General features: G+C 42.7%; 1 protein-coding gene across 1 annotated transcript in view; it reads left to right on the top strand.

The window, feature by feature from the left end:
* Positions 1-13,362, top strand: part of hps1 (HPS1 biogenesis of lysosomal organelles complex 3 subunit 1) — a 95,919-nt gene that overhangs the window by 70,738 nt on the left and 11,819 nt on the right. The window contains exons 15-16 of the mRNA XM_072238983.1: positions 4,048-4,161; positions 7,416-7,498. Coding sequence (XP_072095084.1) covers positions 4,048-4,161; positions 7,416-7,498 — 197 coding nt within the window. The remainder of the gene's footprint in view (positions 1-4,047; positions 4,162-7,415; positions 7,499-13,362) is intronic.

The following is a 13,362-nucleotide window of genomic DNA, read 5'->3' as shown; positions in this document are numbered from 1 at the left end:
TGCCTTATGGAGCTTCAACATCACATCTCTGCTCCTATACTCTATTGTTGCATCTCAGAACTTTGAATTCTCTCCCCATTTAAATAATAGTCTGCCCGTTTATTTCTTCTACCAAGGTGCATAACCATACACTTTCCAACATTGTATTTCATTTGCCACTTCTCTGCCCATTCTCCCAATCTATCCAAGTCTCTCTGCAGACCCTCTGTTTGCTCAGCACTACCGGCCCCTCCGCCTATCTTCGTATTGTCAGCAAACTTAGCCACAAAGCCATCTATTCCATAATCCAAATCGTTGATGTACAACGTAAAAAGAAGCGGCCCCAACACGAACCCCTGTAGAACACCACTGGTAACCAGCAGCCAACCAGAATGGGATCCCTTTATTCCCACCTTCTGTTTCCTGCCAATCAGCCAACACTCTATCCATGTATGTAACTTTCCCGTACTATCGACCTCGGTTCTAATTATACCCAATGATTTGGCCTTCACAGCCATCTGTGGTAATGAATTCCACAGATTTACCACCCTCTGGCTAAAGAAGTTCCTCCTTATCTCTGTTCTAAAGGGACATTCTTCTGTTCTGAGGCTGTCCCCTGTGTTCCCAGACTCCCTCACTATAGGAAATCTCCTCTTCATATCCACTATGTAGGCCCTTCAAAACTGCCCGCAATACTCCGTGTGGTCTTACCAATGCCTTATAAAGCCTCAGCATCACATCCTTGCTTTTACATTCTAGTCCTCTCTAAATGCATACTATCATTGCAAAAGCCTTCCTCAACACCAGCTCAACCTGCAATTTCACCACTGGAGAATCCTGCACGAGCGCTCACAAGTCCCTTTGCCTCCTATTTCTGACTTTTCTCCCATTTAGAAAATGGTCTACGTCTATATTCTTTCTACCAAAAGTGTATGACCATATACTTTCCTATATTATATTCCAATTGCCCCTTCTTTGCCCATCTCCTTCTTTGCCCTTCTCCTAATCTAAGTCCTTCTACAGACTCCCTACTTCCACACCACTACCTGCCACTCCACCTATCGTCGTATCGTCCGCTACCTTGGCCACCAGGCTCTGAGTGATTATGGGATCTTTCCCCTTCATGATGCACTTCCTGTCCTTCATCATTGCTGAGTTTGAATTCCAGAAACCCTTCCCCAAACATTATGTACAGCATCTTCACTACAACAGCTGTGGTATTTCTCAAAGGTACTGTATCTTCTCACAGGCTGTTAGAGGTGGGCAGTAAATGTTGTCCCTACCAAGCGAAAATGAAAGTCTCTTTTGAAGTAATGATCTGGTCGATCTTGAATCCATCACTCAAACTTCATTGCTGTGGGGGGAGCGGGGGGGGGGGGGGGAGAGAATAAACTCCCAATTTCTAAATACTTCCCTTTCAGTTGAAGCTCCACATAGAAAATAGAACAACTACAGCCCAGTACATGATCAACCTCATTATTCTCTCCCACATCCACGTGCCTATCTAAGAATCTATTAAAGTATCTGCCTCTACCATCACCACTGGCATTCCACGCACTTAGCACACTGTGTGTGCCTCTTGCCTCTGATATTACCCCCTCCCATACTCTAATCACCTCAAAATTACATCCTCTCTTATTAGCAATTCTCACTCTGGGGTGAAAGTCCCTGGCTATCCACTCTATCTATGCTTTTGATCATTTTATACACTTGCATTTATTCTTTCAAGAAAGAGTTAGAGCTCTTAAAGATAGCGGAGTCAAGGGATATGGGGAGAAGGCAGGAATGGGGTACTGATTGTGGATGATCAGCCATGATCACAGTGAATGGCGGTGCTAGCTCGATGGGCTGAATGGCCTACTCATGCACCTATTGTCTATTGCATCAAACCACCTCTCATCTTCACTCCAACGACAAAAGCTCTAGCTCGCTTAACCATTCTTCAGAAGATGTGCTTTGTAATCCAGGCAGCCTTCTGGTAAATCTCTGCTGTACTCTCTCTGAAGCTTCCACATCATTCCTATAATGAGGCAACCAAAACTGAACACAATACTCCAGGTGTGGCCTCCAGAGGACCATAAGACATGAGAGCAGATTTAGGCCATTTGCCCCGTCAAATGTGCCCCACCGTTCCACCATGGCTGATGCATTTCCCTCTCAACCCCTTTCTTCTGCCTTCTTCCTGTGACCTCTCATGCCCTGACTAATCAAGAACTTAATCTGAGGCTGTGCCCTTTGGTCCTAGACTCCCTCACCAAAGGAAACATCTGCTTTATATCCACTCTGTCCAGGCCTTTCACTGTTCAATCGGTTTCAATGAGATTTCCTCCCCCTCATTTTTCTAAATTCCAGTGAGTACGGGCCCAGCTGCTCATACATTAACCCTTTCATTCCTGGAATCATTCTCATGAACCTCCTCTAAGCACATCCTTCCCTAAATAAGGGACCCAGAACTGCTCTCAATACTTGTGAGGCCTCATCAATGCCTTAAAAGTCTCAGATTTACATCCTTGCTTTTATATTCTAGTCCTCTTAAAATGAATTGTGTTTGTTTTCCTCACCACCAACTCAATCTGCAATTAATCTTCAGGGAATCCTGCATGAGAACCCCCCAAGTCCCTTTAGATTCTGGATTTTTTACATTTTCTCCCCATTTAGAAAATAGACTGTGGCTTTTGCGCTCCCAACGCTGTATCCCATGAGCCTCCTCCTTGCCTGTTCACCTAATATGTCCAAGTCCTTCTGCAGTTTCTCTGCTTCCACAACACCACCTGTCCCTCCACCTACCTTGGTATCGTCCACAAAACTGGCCACAAAGCCATAAATTTCTTCACCCAGTTGTTCACATACAACATAAAAAGAATCAGTCCCAACACAGACACCTGTAGAACAGAACTAATCACCAGTAGCTAATCAGAAAAAGCTCCCTTTATTCTCACTCTTTGCCTCCTGCTAATCAGCTAATGCTCTGTCCATGCTGGTATCTTTCCTGTAATACACTGGGCTCTTATCTTGTTAAACAGCCTCATGTGTGGCACCTTGTCAAAGGCCTTCTGAAATGCCAAGTACAAAACATCCACTGACTCTCCTTTGTCTGTGCTGCTTGTCATTTCTTCAAAGAACTCCAACAGGTTTGTCAGGCAAGGCTTTAATTTCTGGAAGCTATGCTAACTTTGGCCTACTTTATCATGTGCCTCCCATTATCCCGAAACCACATCCATAACAATCAACTTCAACATCTTCCCAACCACTGAGGTCAGACTAACTGCCCTATAGTTTCCTTTCTTCTGCCTCTCTCCCTTCTTGAAGAATGGAGTGACATTTGCAATTTTCCAGTCCTCCAGAACCATGCCAGAATCTGTTGATTTTTGAAAGATCATTTCTAATGCCTTCATTAATAATGTTGGAGCTGCCTCTTTTAAATATCAGGTCCAGGTCATTTACCTGCCTTCAGAACTTTGTTTCCCATGCACCGTCTTCCTAGTATTAGCAACTGTACTCACCTCTTGATACACTCGAACCTCCAGTATGCTGCTAGTGTCTTCTACAGTGAAGACTGATGCAAAATATGTAGTTACTCCACCATTTCCTTGCTCCTGTTATTATCTCTCCATTGTCATTTTCCAGCTGCCCAATATATACTCTGAACTCTCTTTGAGTCTCTATATATTTAAAAAAAAACTTCTGGTATCATTTTTGATATTATTGGCTAGCTTACCTTCATATTTCATCTTTTCATCCTTGTGGGGTTTTCTTAGTTGCCTTCTATTGTTATTTTAATTTCCCAATCCTCTAATTTCCACTAATTGTCACTCTATTACATGCCCTCTCTTTTGCTTCTATGTTAGTCTTGACTTCTCTTGTCAGCCACTGTTGCGTCATCCTGCCTTTAGAATGCTTCTTCTTCAGGATGCCTGGTGTATGGAAAATTCCTATTTTGAATATACCCCTCTGATCAGTACTATCGTTGCTATTGTATTTATCTAAATGTAATTTGGCAAACTTCTTATTGCATTACATAGGCTTATACGACAGTATTTTTCACTGAAGGTTTTCTAATCTTGTTAGGTGTGGTCTTTGGTTGGTATGGGCCTGAGATACTTACAGAAGGGGTATACCACTCTGACATTCCGTGACGGAGATTACTACTGCTGTTACTTCCTCTGGTTTGAGAATAATGATGTAAGTATGTTGTATTTTAAGTAGGTGGTCAAAGGAATAATCGATATAGACTCAATTTATATAGCCAGGGCTGTACAAGATGTAGCCCAGGTTACACTGGAAGTGAGGGAAGAGATTGTTGAGCCTTTGGTAATGATCCTGGGAAACTTGGCTATATGGATTAGGAATTGTCTTGCCTACACAAGGCAGAGGGTGGTAGTTCATAGTATACTGTATTCTGTACACCTCAATAATGAAAAAGGTCTAATCAGACAATCATGTGGCAGCAACTCAATGCATAAAAGCATACAGACGTGGTCGGGAGGTTCATTTGTTGTTCAGACCAAACGTCAGAATGGGGAAGGAATGTGATCTAAGAGACTTTGACTGTGGAATGATTGTTAGTGCCAGATGGGTGGTTTGAGTATCTCAGAAACTGCTGATCTGGGATTTTCACACACAACAGTCTTTACTGTTCAGAGAGAATGGTGTGGAAAAACAAAAAAAAAATCCAGTGAGTGGCAGCTTTGTGGGCAAAAACGCCTTGTTACTGAGAGGTTGGAAGAGAATGGCCAGACTTGTTCAGGCTGACTAGAAGGTGACATAACTCAAATAACCACACATAACAGCGGTGGGCAGAAGAGCATCTCTGAACGCACAGCACGTTGAACCGTGAAGTGGATGGACTACACCAGAAGGCCATGAACATACACACAGTAGCTGCTTTATTAATTACAGGAGGTACCTAATAAAATGACCACTGAGATTGTAACGGGGAAAAGAAAGAAGGCATTGACCCTGGGGAAACACCAGTCCACATTTCCCTCCAGCCTGACGTCACCACCATTCTTGTTACTGTCCTTTACCTTCCTCCCTATGCTCCTGCAACCCCTTGAATTGTAAGTGCTATAATCTTAATGACAAATTTGTTACTTGCCCTTTGGAAGTTCATATGGACCACCTTAACCATATTTTCCTCAATGACCTCCTGGAACCTCATTTTCTATCAGATTAGTTAAACGTGATTTGCCTTGACAAATCCTTGCTGCCTTCCTCGATTAGCTTTATTTGTCGCATATACAATGAACTATATAATTTTTGTCAATGACCAACACAGTTGGGAGATGCACTGGGGCCAGCCTGCAAGTTTCGCCATGCTTCTTCCGTTAAGATAGCCTGCGCACAACGTACTGATCCTACCCCGTATGTCTTTGGAATGTGGGAGGGAACTGGAGCACCCAGAGGAAACCAGTGCGATCACGGGTAGAATGTTCAACCTCCTTAACGACCGCGGTGAGAATTGAACTCCAGTCACTGACGATGTAAGGCATTGCGCCAACTTCCATTTATCCATGTGATAGCTAACACTATCCCTATTTAATATAACTGCAATAATTGAGAGTGATAGGAAATGGAACCATAAGCCAGTTTTGCTGACATCAGTTTTGGGGAATGCATGGAAATATTAATCAGTAGTAACTGTCCATGAATCAGTGTTCTATATCGCTCCTGATTGGCTCTCCTTTCACCTTGCTTTGCATTTATTCTTTACGTGCCCTTAAAGATTCTTGGATCTCCTTTTGCTGTGCTAATTTTTTTTATTTCATTCTCCTTCTTTGCCACCCTTTATTTCTTGCTCACCCTTTGTATTTTCATTGTTGTATTTTGTATTAACTTTGTCTTTGCACTGTACTTCTGCCACGAGACTACAAATTTCATGCTGTATATGTACATAGGACCATAGAACACTACAGCACAGGAAACAGGCCATTCAGCCCTTCTAGTCTGTGCCGAAACATTATTCCGCTAGTCCCATTGACCTGCATCCAGTCCATAACCCTCCAGACCTCTCCCATCCATGTATATATCCCATTTATTCTTAAAAATTAAGAGTGAGCCCACGTTTACCACGTCAGATGGCAGCTCGTTCCATACTCCCACCACTCTAAGTGAAGTTAGACCTTTCCCCTTTCACCCTAAAACCATGTCCTCTCGTATTTATCTCTCCTAATCTAAGTGAAAAGAGCCTACTCGCATTTACTCTGTCTATACCCCTCATAATTTTGTAAACCTCTATCAAATCTCCCCTCAGTCTTCTACGCTCCAAGGAATAAAGTCCTAACCTGTTTAATCTTTCCCTGTAACTCAACTCCTGAAGACCCAGCAATATCGTAGTAAATTTTCTCTGCACTCTTTCAATCTTACTGATATCCTTCCTATAGTTAGGTGACCAGAACTGTACACAATATTCCAAATTTGGCCTCACCAATGTCTTATACAACCTTCCCATAACATCCCAACTCCTATAATCAATATGGGTGATAAATCTCATACTCATTTTATACTTGGCTTTAATTTGACAATTGTCGTGTGTCCTTTATCCTACTTTATAATTCCAGCCGTTCAGGAAACTTGGGCTTTCATAACCTACTTTCCTCTTACGTGTGAATGTGCACGAGCTATCTCCTCCAGAAATGCTACCCAATGCTTAGTTTTGCTGAGTTGGCAGCTTATAGAGAACACCCTGTGATCTGAGGTCAACTCTATTGAGCAACCCCACCAGGCTAAATTTTTCCACTGATTACCCTGGACCATTCTTCCTTTTCATTGTTACTAATACTGTAATATCCCCAATCATACGGACCCAATCCTACATCTGTTTATCTCCTTCCTTAATTTTCCTGAATATCTTTTGGAATGTGAAACAGTACAGCACAGTACAGGCCCTTCAGTCCACCGTGTTGTGCTGACCTGAACCTACTCCAAGATCAATCCAACTTTTCCTTCCTACATCATCCTCCATGCTTCTATCATCTAAAAATTTCTTACATGCCCCTAATGTATCTGCCTAAACCACCACCTTTGGCAATGCATTTCACCAACCCACCACTCTGTATATATTAAAAAAAAAGTAGCTGATATAACCCCTGCCAACACCTTTAAAATTATGCCCCTTGTATTAGCTTTTTCCATCCTAGGATAAAAGTTCTGCCGTCCACTCTATGCCTCTTATCATCTTGTACACATCTGTCAAGTCACCTCTCATCCTCTTTCACTCCAATGAGAAAAGCCCCACCTCACTCAGCCTATCCTCAAAAGACATGCTTACAGCATCCTGGTAAATCTCGTCTGCACCCTCTCTTGTATCATGCGGTGCGTGGCAAAATCCAACATGGTTAACTGCGTGAAAGATCTCCAATCTGGTTTTGTGCTTTTATGTACGTACATTTATGTAAAACCTACTGTATCTTAGAGCTTCTTACTCTCTTCATTAGGGATACAAGTTACCAGTCATAGAGCTGCCAGTGCTGTCAGATGACTCCGCTCCTGTCGGGATATTGACTGGAGATTATTACAGGTACAATGTGGCTGCAAGACCTTCTTTAGCTCTGAAGTCTAAAGTTGAGGTACTGGGGAAGGGTAAAGTAGTTGGTGGGAAATCTGAAGCAGTTGCTCTACACTGAGATGTAAAGTGCCAATGCTGGTAATCTGGGGCATTGAGGTTGGGTACTGAGGGTAAAATGTGGGCTGGGACCATGGTGCTGAATTTGTGCCTCTGCTATACTACGATAGAATGGCAGGGCAGACAATGAGCTGAGTGGCCTAATTCTGCCCCTATGTCCTATGGTCTTATGAAAAGCAATGGTCAGAGTCTAGCTATTTCCGCTTTTGCAGTGTAGGGAAGTTTGTTCATCTTGAAAGTCTTAAACTAATACAGATCCTCCCCCACTTATAGGCATCCAGCTCAACTCAGAGTATATTTAAAGCACAGGTTCTTGATAAGACCATAAGGCCATAAGACATAGGAGCAATATTAGGCCACTGGGCCCAGTGAGTCTGTTCTGTCATTCCACCAAGGCTGATTTATTATCCCTCTCAACCCCATTGTTCTGCTATCTCCCAATCACAGCTGATGCTCTTACTAACCAAGAACCTATCAACCTTTGCCTTGAATATATTCAATAAATTGGACTCCACAGCTGTCTGTGGCAATGCATTCCACAGATTCATCACTCTCTGGCTAAAGAAATTCCTTAATCTCTGTTCTAAATGGGCAGCCCTCTGTTCTGAGGCTACCCTCTGGTCCAAGAATCACTTACTCTCGGAACTGTCCATTCTGCCTGAGCCTTTCAATATTTGATAGGTTTCAATGAGACCCCCCCCCCCAACTTCATTCTTCTAAACTCCAACAAGTACCGGCCCAGAACTATCAAATGCTCATGTGTTGACCATTTCATCTCCCCTGGACCCTCTCCAATGCCACCACATCTTTTAGATAAGGATCCAAAACTGCTCACAATACTCCAAGTGCAGTCTTATAAAGGCTCAGCATTACATCATTGCTCTTCCAATCCTTTTGAAATGTTTGCTAACATTGTGTTTGCCTTACTTACCACTGACTCAACCTGAAAGTTAACCTTTAGGGAATTCTGCATAGGACTCTCAAAATTCTGAGATGCAAGGAGACTTGAATGTTCTTCCCATTTAGAAAATAGTCTACGCTTTTACTCTTTGCACTAAAGGTCATGACCATACACTTGCCTAAGCTATTTTCCATCAACCATTTCTTGGCCCATTCTCCCAACCTGTCCATGTCCTTCTGCAGACTTCTTCCTTCCTCACTGCCTGTCCTTCCACCTTTAAGACCGTAAGATACAGGAGCAGAATTAGGCCATTTGGCCCATCGAATCTCCTGCACCAATTCATCGTGGCTGATCTAAATTTCCTCTTGGCCCCAAACCCCCTTCTCCCTGTATCACTTCATGCCTTGACCAGTCAATAATCTATCAACCTCTGCCTTAAATATACAAAGACTTGGCCTCCACAGCTGCCTGTAGCAAAGAATTCCACAGATTCACCACTCTCTGGCTAAAGAGATTCCTCCTCACTCTGTTCTAAAAGGATGCTCCTCTGGTCTTAGACTCTCCCACCATAGGAAACATCCTCTCCACACGCACTCTATCAAGGCCTTTCACCATTCAATAGGTTTCAATGAGGTCACCCCTCATTCTTCTGAATTCTAGTGAATACAGGCCCAGAGCCATCAAACACCCTCTTCATATGACAAGCCATTCAATCCTGGAATCATTTTTGTGAACCTCCTTTGAACCCTCTCCAGTTTCAGCACCTCCTCTCTAAAATAAGGGACCCAAAACTGCTCACAGTACTGAGTGGCCTCACCAGTGCTTTATAGTCTCAACATTACATCCTTGGATTTTGTATTCTAGCCCTCTTGAATTGAATGCTAACATTGCATTTGCCTTCCTCGCCACAGACTCAACCTGCAAGTTAACCTTTAGGGAATCGTGCACAAGGGCTTCTAAGTCCCTTTGTGCCTCAGGTTTTTGTATTTTCTCACCATTCAGAAAAGAGTCAACCCTTTCATTTCTTCTACCAAAGTGCATGATCATACACTTCCTCACACTGTATTCCACCTGCCATTCCTTTGCCCATTCTCCTAAACTAAGACCTTCCGTAGCTTCTTTACTATTTCAAAACGACCTGCTCCTCCAACTTTCTTCATATCGACTGCAAACTTTGTAACAAAGCCATCAATTCCCATCATCCAAATCATTGACATGTAACATAAAAAGAATCGGTCTCAACACAGACCCCTGTGGAACACCACTAGTCAACGGCAACCAACCGGAAAAGGCTCCCTTTATTCCCACTATTTGCCTCCTGCCCGTCAGCCACTGCTTTATCCATGCTGGAATCTTTCCTGTAACACCATGGGCTCGTAGCTTGTTAAGCAGGCTCGTATGGCACCTTGCCAACAGCCTTCTGAAAATCCAAGTAGAAAACATCCACGGATCCTCCTTTGTCTATCCTGCTTGTTATTTCTTCAAAGAATTCCAACAGATTTGTCAGGCAAAATTTTCCTTTAAGGAAGTTGTGCTGACTTTGGCCTACTTTGTCATGTGCCTCCCATTATCCCAAAACCACATCCATAACAATTAACTCCAACATCTTTCCAACCACTGAGGTCAGACTAACTGGCCTATAGTTTCCTTTTTTCCTGCCTCTCTCCCTTGAAGAGTGGAGTGACAATTGCAATTTCTAGTCTTCCAAAACCATTCCAGAATCTAGTGATTCTTGAAAGGTCATTACGAATGCCTCCACAATCTCTTCAGCTACCTCTTTCAGAACTCTGTGGAGTACATTGCCTGGTCCAGGTGACTTACCTACCTTCAGACCTTTCAATTTCCCAAGAACCTTCTCTCTAGTTATGGTAACTTCACATACTTCATGACCCCTGACATCTGGAACTGCCAGCATACTGTTAATGTCTTGAAGACTGATGCAAAATACTGATTCAGTCTGTCTACCATTTCATTGTCCCCCATTATAACCTCCCCAGCATTGTTTTCCGGTGGTCTGATAATCCACTTTTGCCTCTCTTTTACACTTTATGTACCTGAAGAAACTTTTGGTATCCTCTTTAATATTATTGGCTAGCTTACTTTCATATTCCATCTTTACCTTAATGAATTTTTAGTTGCCCCCTGGTTTTTAAAAGCTTCCCAACCCTCTAACTTTTTGCTCTATGATATGCCCTCTCTTTGGCGTTTATGTTGGCTTTGACTTCTCGTTAGCCACAGTTGTGTCAACTTTCCTTTAGAATACTTCTTCCTCTTTGGGAATTGTATATTCTGTGCCTTCTAAATTGCTTCCAGAAATTCCAGCCATTGCAGCTCTGCTGTCATCCCTGCCAGTGTTCTTTTCCAGTCAGTTCTGGCCAAATCCTCTCTCATGCCTCTATAATTCCATTTACCCCACTGCAATACTGATACATCTAACTTTAGCTTCTCCTCCTCAAATTTCAGGGTGACATTTATCATATTATGATCACTGTCCTCTAAGGGTTCTTTTACCTTAAGCTCGAAGCTTAAGCTTACCTTAAGCGATTCTGGATTGGGTGTTAGGCAATGAACCAGAATTGATCAGCGGGCTCAACCACAAGCTGCCCTTAAAAAGCCATCTCGTAGGCACTCTAGAAATTCCCCCTCCTGGAATCTGGCACCAAGCTGATTTTTCCAAAAATCTACCTGCATATTGAAGTCCCCCATGACTGTTGTAACATTGCCAATTGGCATGCGTTTTCTATCTCCCATTGTAATATGTAAATCACATCCTTGGTACTGTTTGGGGTTCGTATACAACTCCCATCAGAGTTTCTTTTAACCCTTGAAGTTCCTTAGCTCTATCCACAATAATTCATCACCTTCTGACCCTCTGTCACCTGTTTTTAATGATTTGATTTTAATTTTTTTTTTACCAACAGAGCAAACCACCCCCTCTGCCTTCCTGCTTATCTTTTTGATACAATGTGTATCCTTGGACATTAAGCTCCCAGCTATAATCCTCTTTCAGCCATGATTCAGTGATGCCCACAGCATCGTACCTGCCAATCTGCAGCTGTACTGCAACGTGTCTTTGTACTCTCTGCAAAGTTGACCACAAAGCCATCAATTCCTTTATCCAAATCATTAACATACAATGTGAAAAGAAGCAGTTCCAACACCTACACTTGAGGAACGACACTTGTCACCAGCACCCAACCAGAACCCTGGGTTTATTCTGACCTGACTTGACAAATGACCTGACTTGGTCCAACCAAGCAGAGTTCACTGCCAAGAAGGCCCACCAGCACCTTTACTTTCTGAGAAAACTAAAGAAATTTGGCCTGTCCGCTAAAACCCTCACTAATTTTTATAGATGCACTGTAGAAACCATTCTTCTAGGGTGCATCACAACCTGGTATGGAAGCTGTCCTGTCCAAGACCAAAAGAAGCTGCGGAAGATCGTGAACACAGCCCAGTACATCACACAACCCAATCTTCCGTCCATGGACTCACTTTACACTGCACGCTGTCGGAGCAGTGCTGCCAGGATATTCAAGGACATGACCCACCCAGCCAACACACTTTTTGTCCTTCTTCCGTCCGGGAGAAGGCTCAGGAGCTTGAAGACTCGTACAGCCAGATTTGGGAACAGCTTCTTTCCAACTGTGATAAGACTGCTGAACGGATCCTGACCCGGATCTGGGCCGTACCCTCCAAATATCTGGACCTGCCTCTCGGTTTTTTTGCACTACCTTACTTTCCATTTTCCTATTTTCTATTTATGATATATAATTTAAAATTTTTAAACTAATTTTTACTATTAATTTTAATATTTAGTATTTGTAATCCAGGCAGTGGGAAGCACAGAATCAAATATCGCTGTGATGATTGTACGTTCTAGTACCAATTGTTTGGCGACGATAAAGTATAAAGTAGTCCATCTGGTCCAGGAGACTTGGCTACCTTCAGACTTTTTAGCTTCCCAGGCACCTTCTCCTTGGTGATAGCAGCTACACTCACTTCCACCCCTTGACACTGTCAAATATCTGGCATACTATTAGTGTCTTCCACAGTAAAGACTGATGCAAAATGCATATTAAGTTCATACACCATTTCTTTGTCCCCCATTACTACCTCTGCAATATCAATTTCCAGCAATCTATTTTACTCTTTATCTATCTGAAAAAACTTGCTTTCATCTTTGATATTTTTGGCTTTATTTTTCCTTTATATTTCATATTTTCTCTCATCATTTATTTTAGTTGCCATCTGTTTTTTTTTATATAAAGCTTCCCAATCCTCTAACTTCCCACTATATTATACCCTCTTTTGCTTTTATGCTGTCTTGGATTTCTCTTGCCACCCATGGTTGGCTGATCCTCCCTTTGGGGTACATCTATCCAAATTGCCCCAGAAACTCCAGCCATTGCTGTTCTTCCATTATCTCTGCTAGTGTCCCCTTCCAATTAACTTCGGCTAGTTCCTCTCTCATTTCTCTGTAGCTCCCTTTACTCCACTGTAATACTGGTACATCTGATGTTGTCGTCTTCCTTTCAAACTGCAGGGTGAATTCTGTCATATTACTGCCTCCCAAGGGTTACCTTACCTTAAGCTCCCTAATCAAATCTGGTTCATTGCACAACACCCAGTCCAGAGTTCTATTTCCCCTGGTAGGCTCAACTACAAGCTGCTCTAAAAAGCTATCTTGTAGGCATTGTACAAATTCTCTCTCTTGGGATCCAGTACAAACCTGATTCTCCCAATCTACCTGCATATTGAAATCCCCCATTATTACCTGCCTTTTCTATTTCTCATTGAAATCTATATCCCATGTCCTGGCTACTGTTCAGGAGCCTCTATGTAATTCCCATCAGGG

The sequence above is a fragment of the Mobula birostris genome, chromosome 21 (genome assembly GCF_030028105.1).
Source record: "Mobula birostris isolate sMobBir1 chromosome 21, sMobBir1.hap1, whole genome shotgun sequence".
Lineage (NCBI taxonomy): Eukaryota > Metazoa > Chordata > Chondrichthyes > Myliobatiformes > Myliobatidae > Mobula > Mobula birostris.
This window is presented reverse-complemented; position numbering and strand designations above follow the sequence as displayed.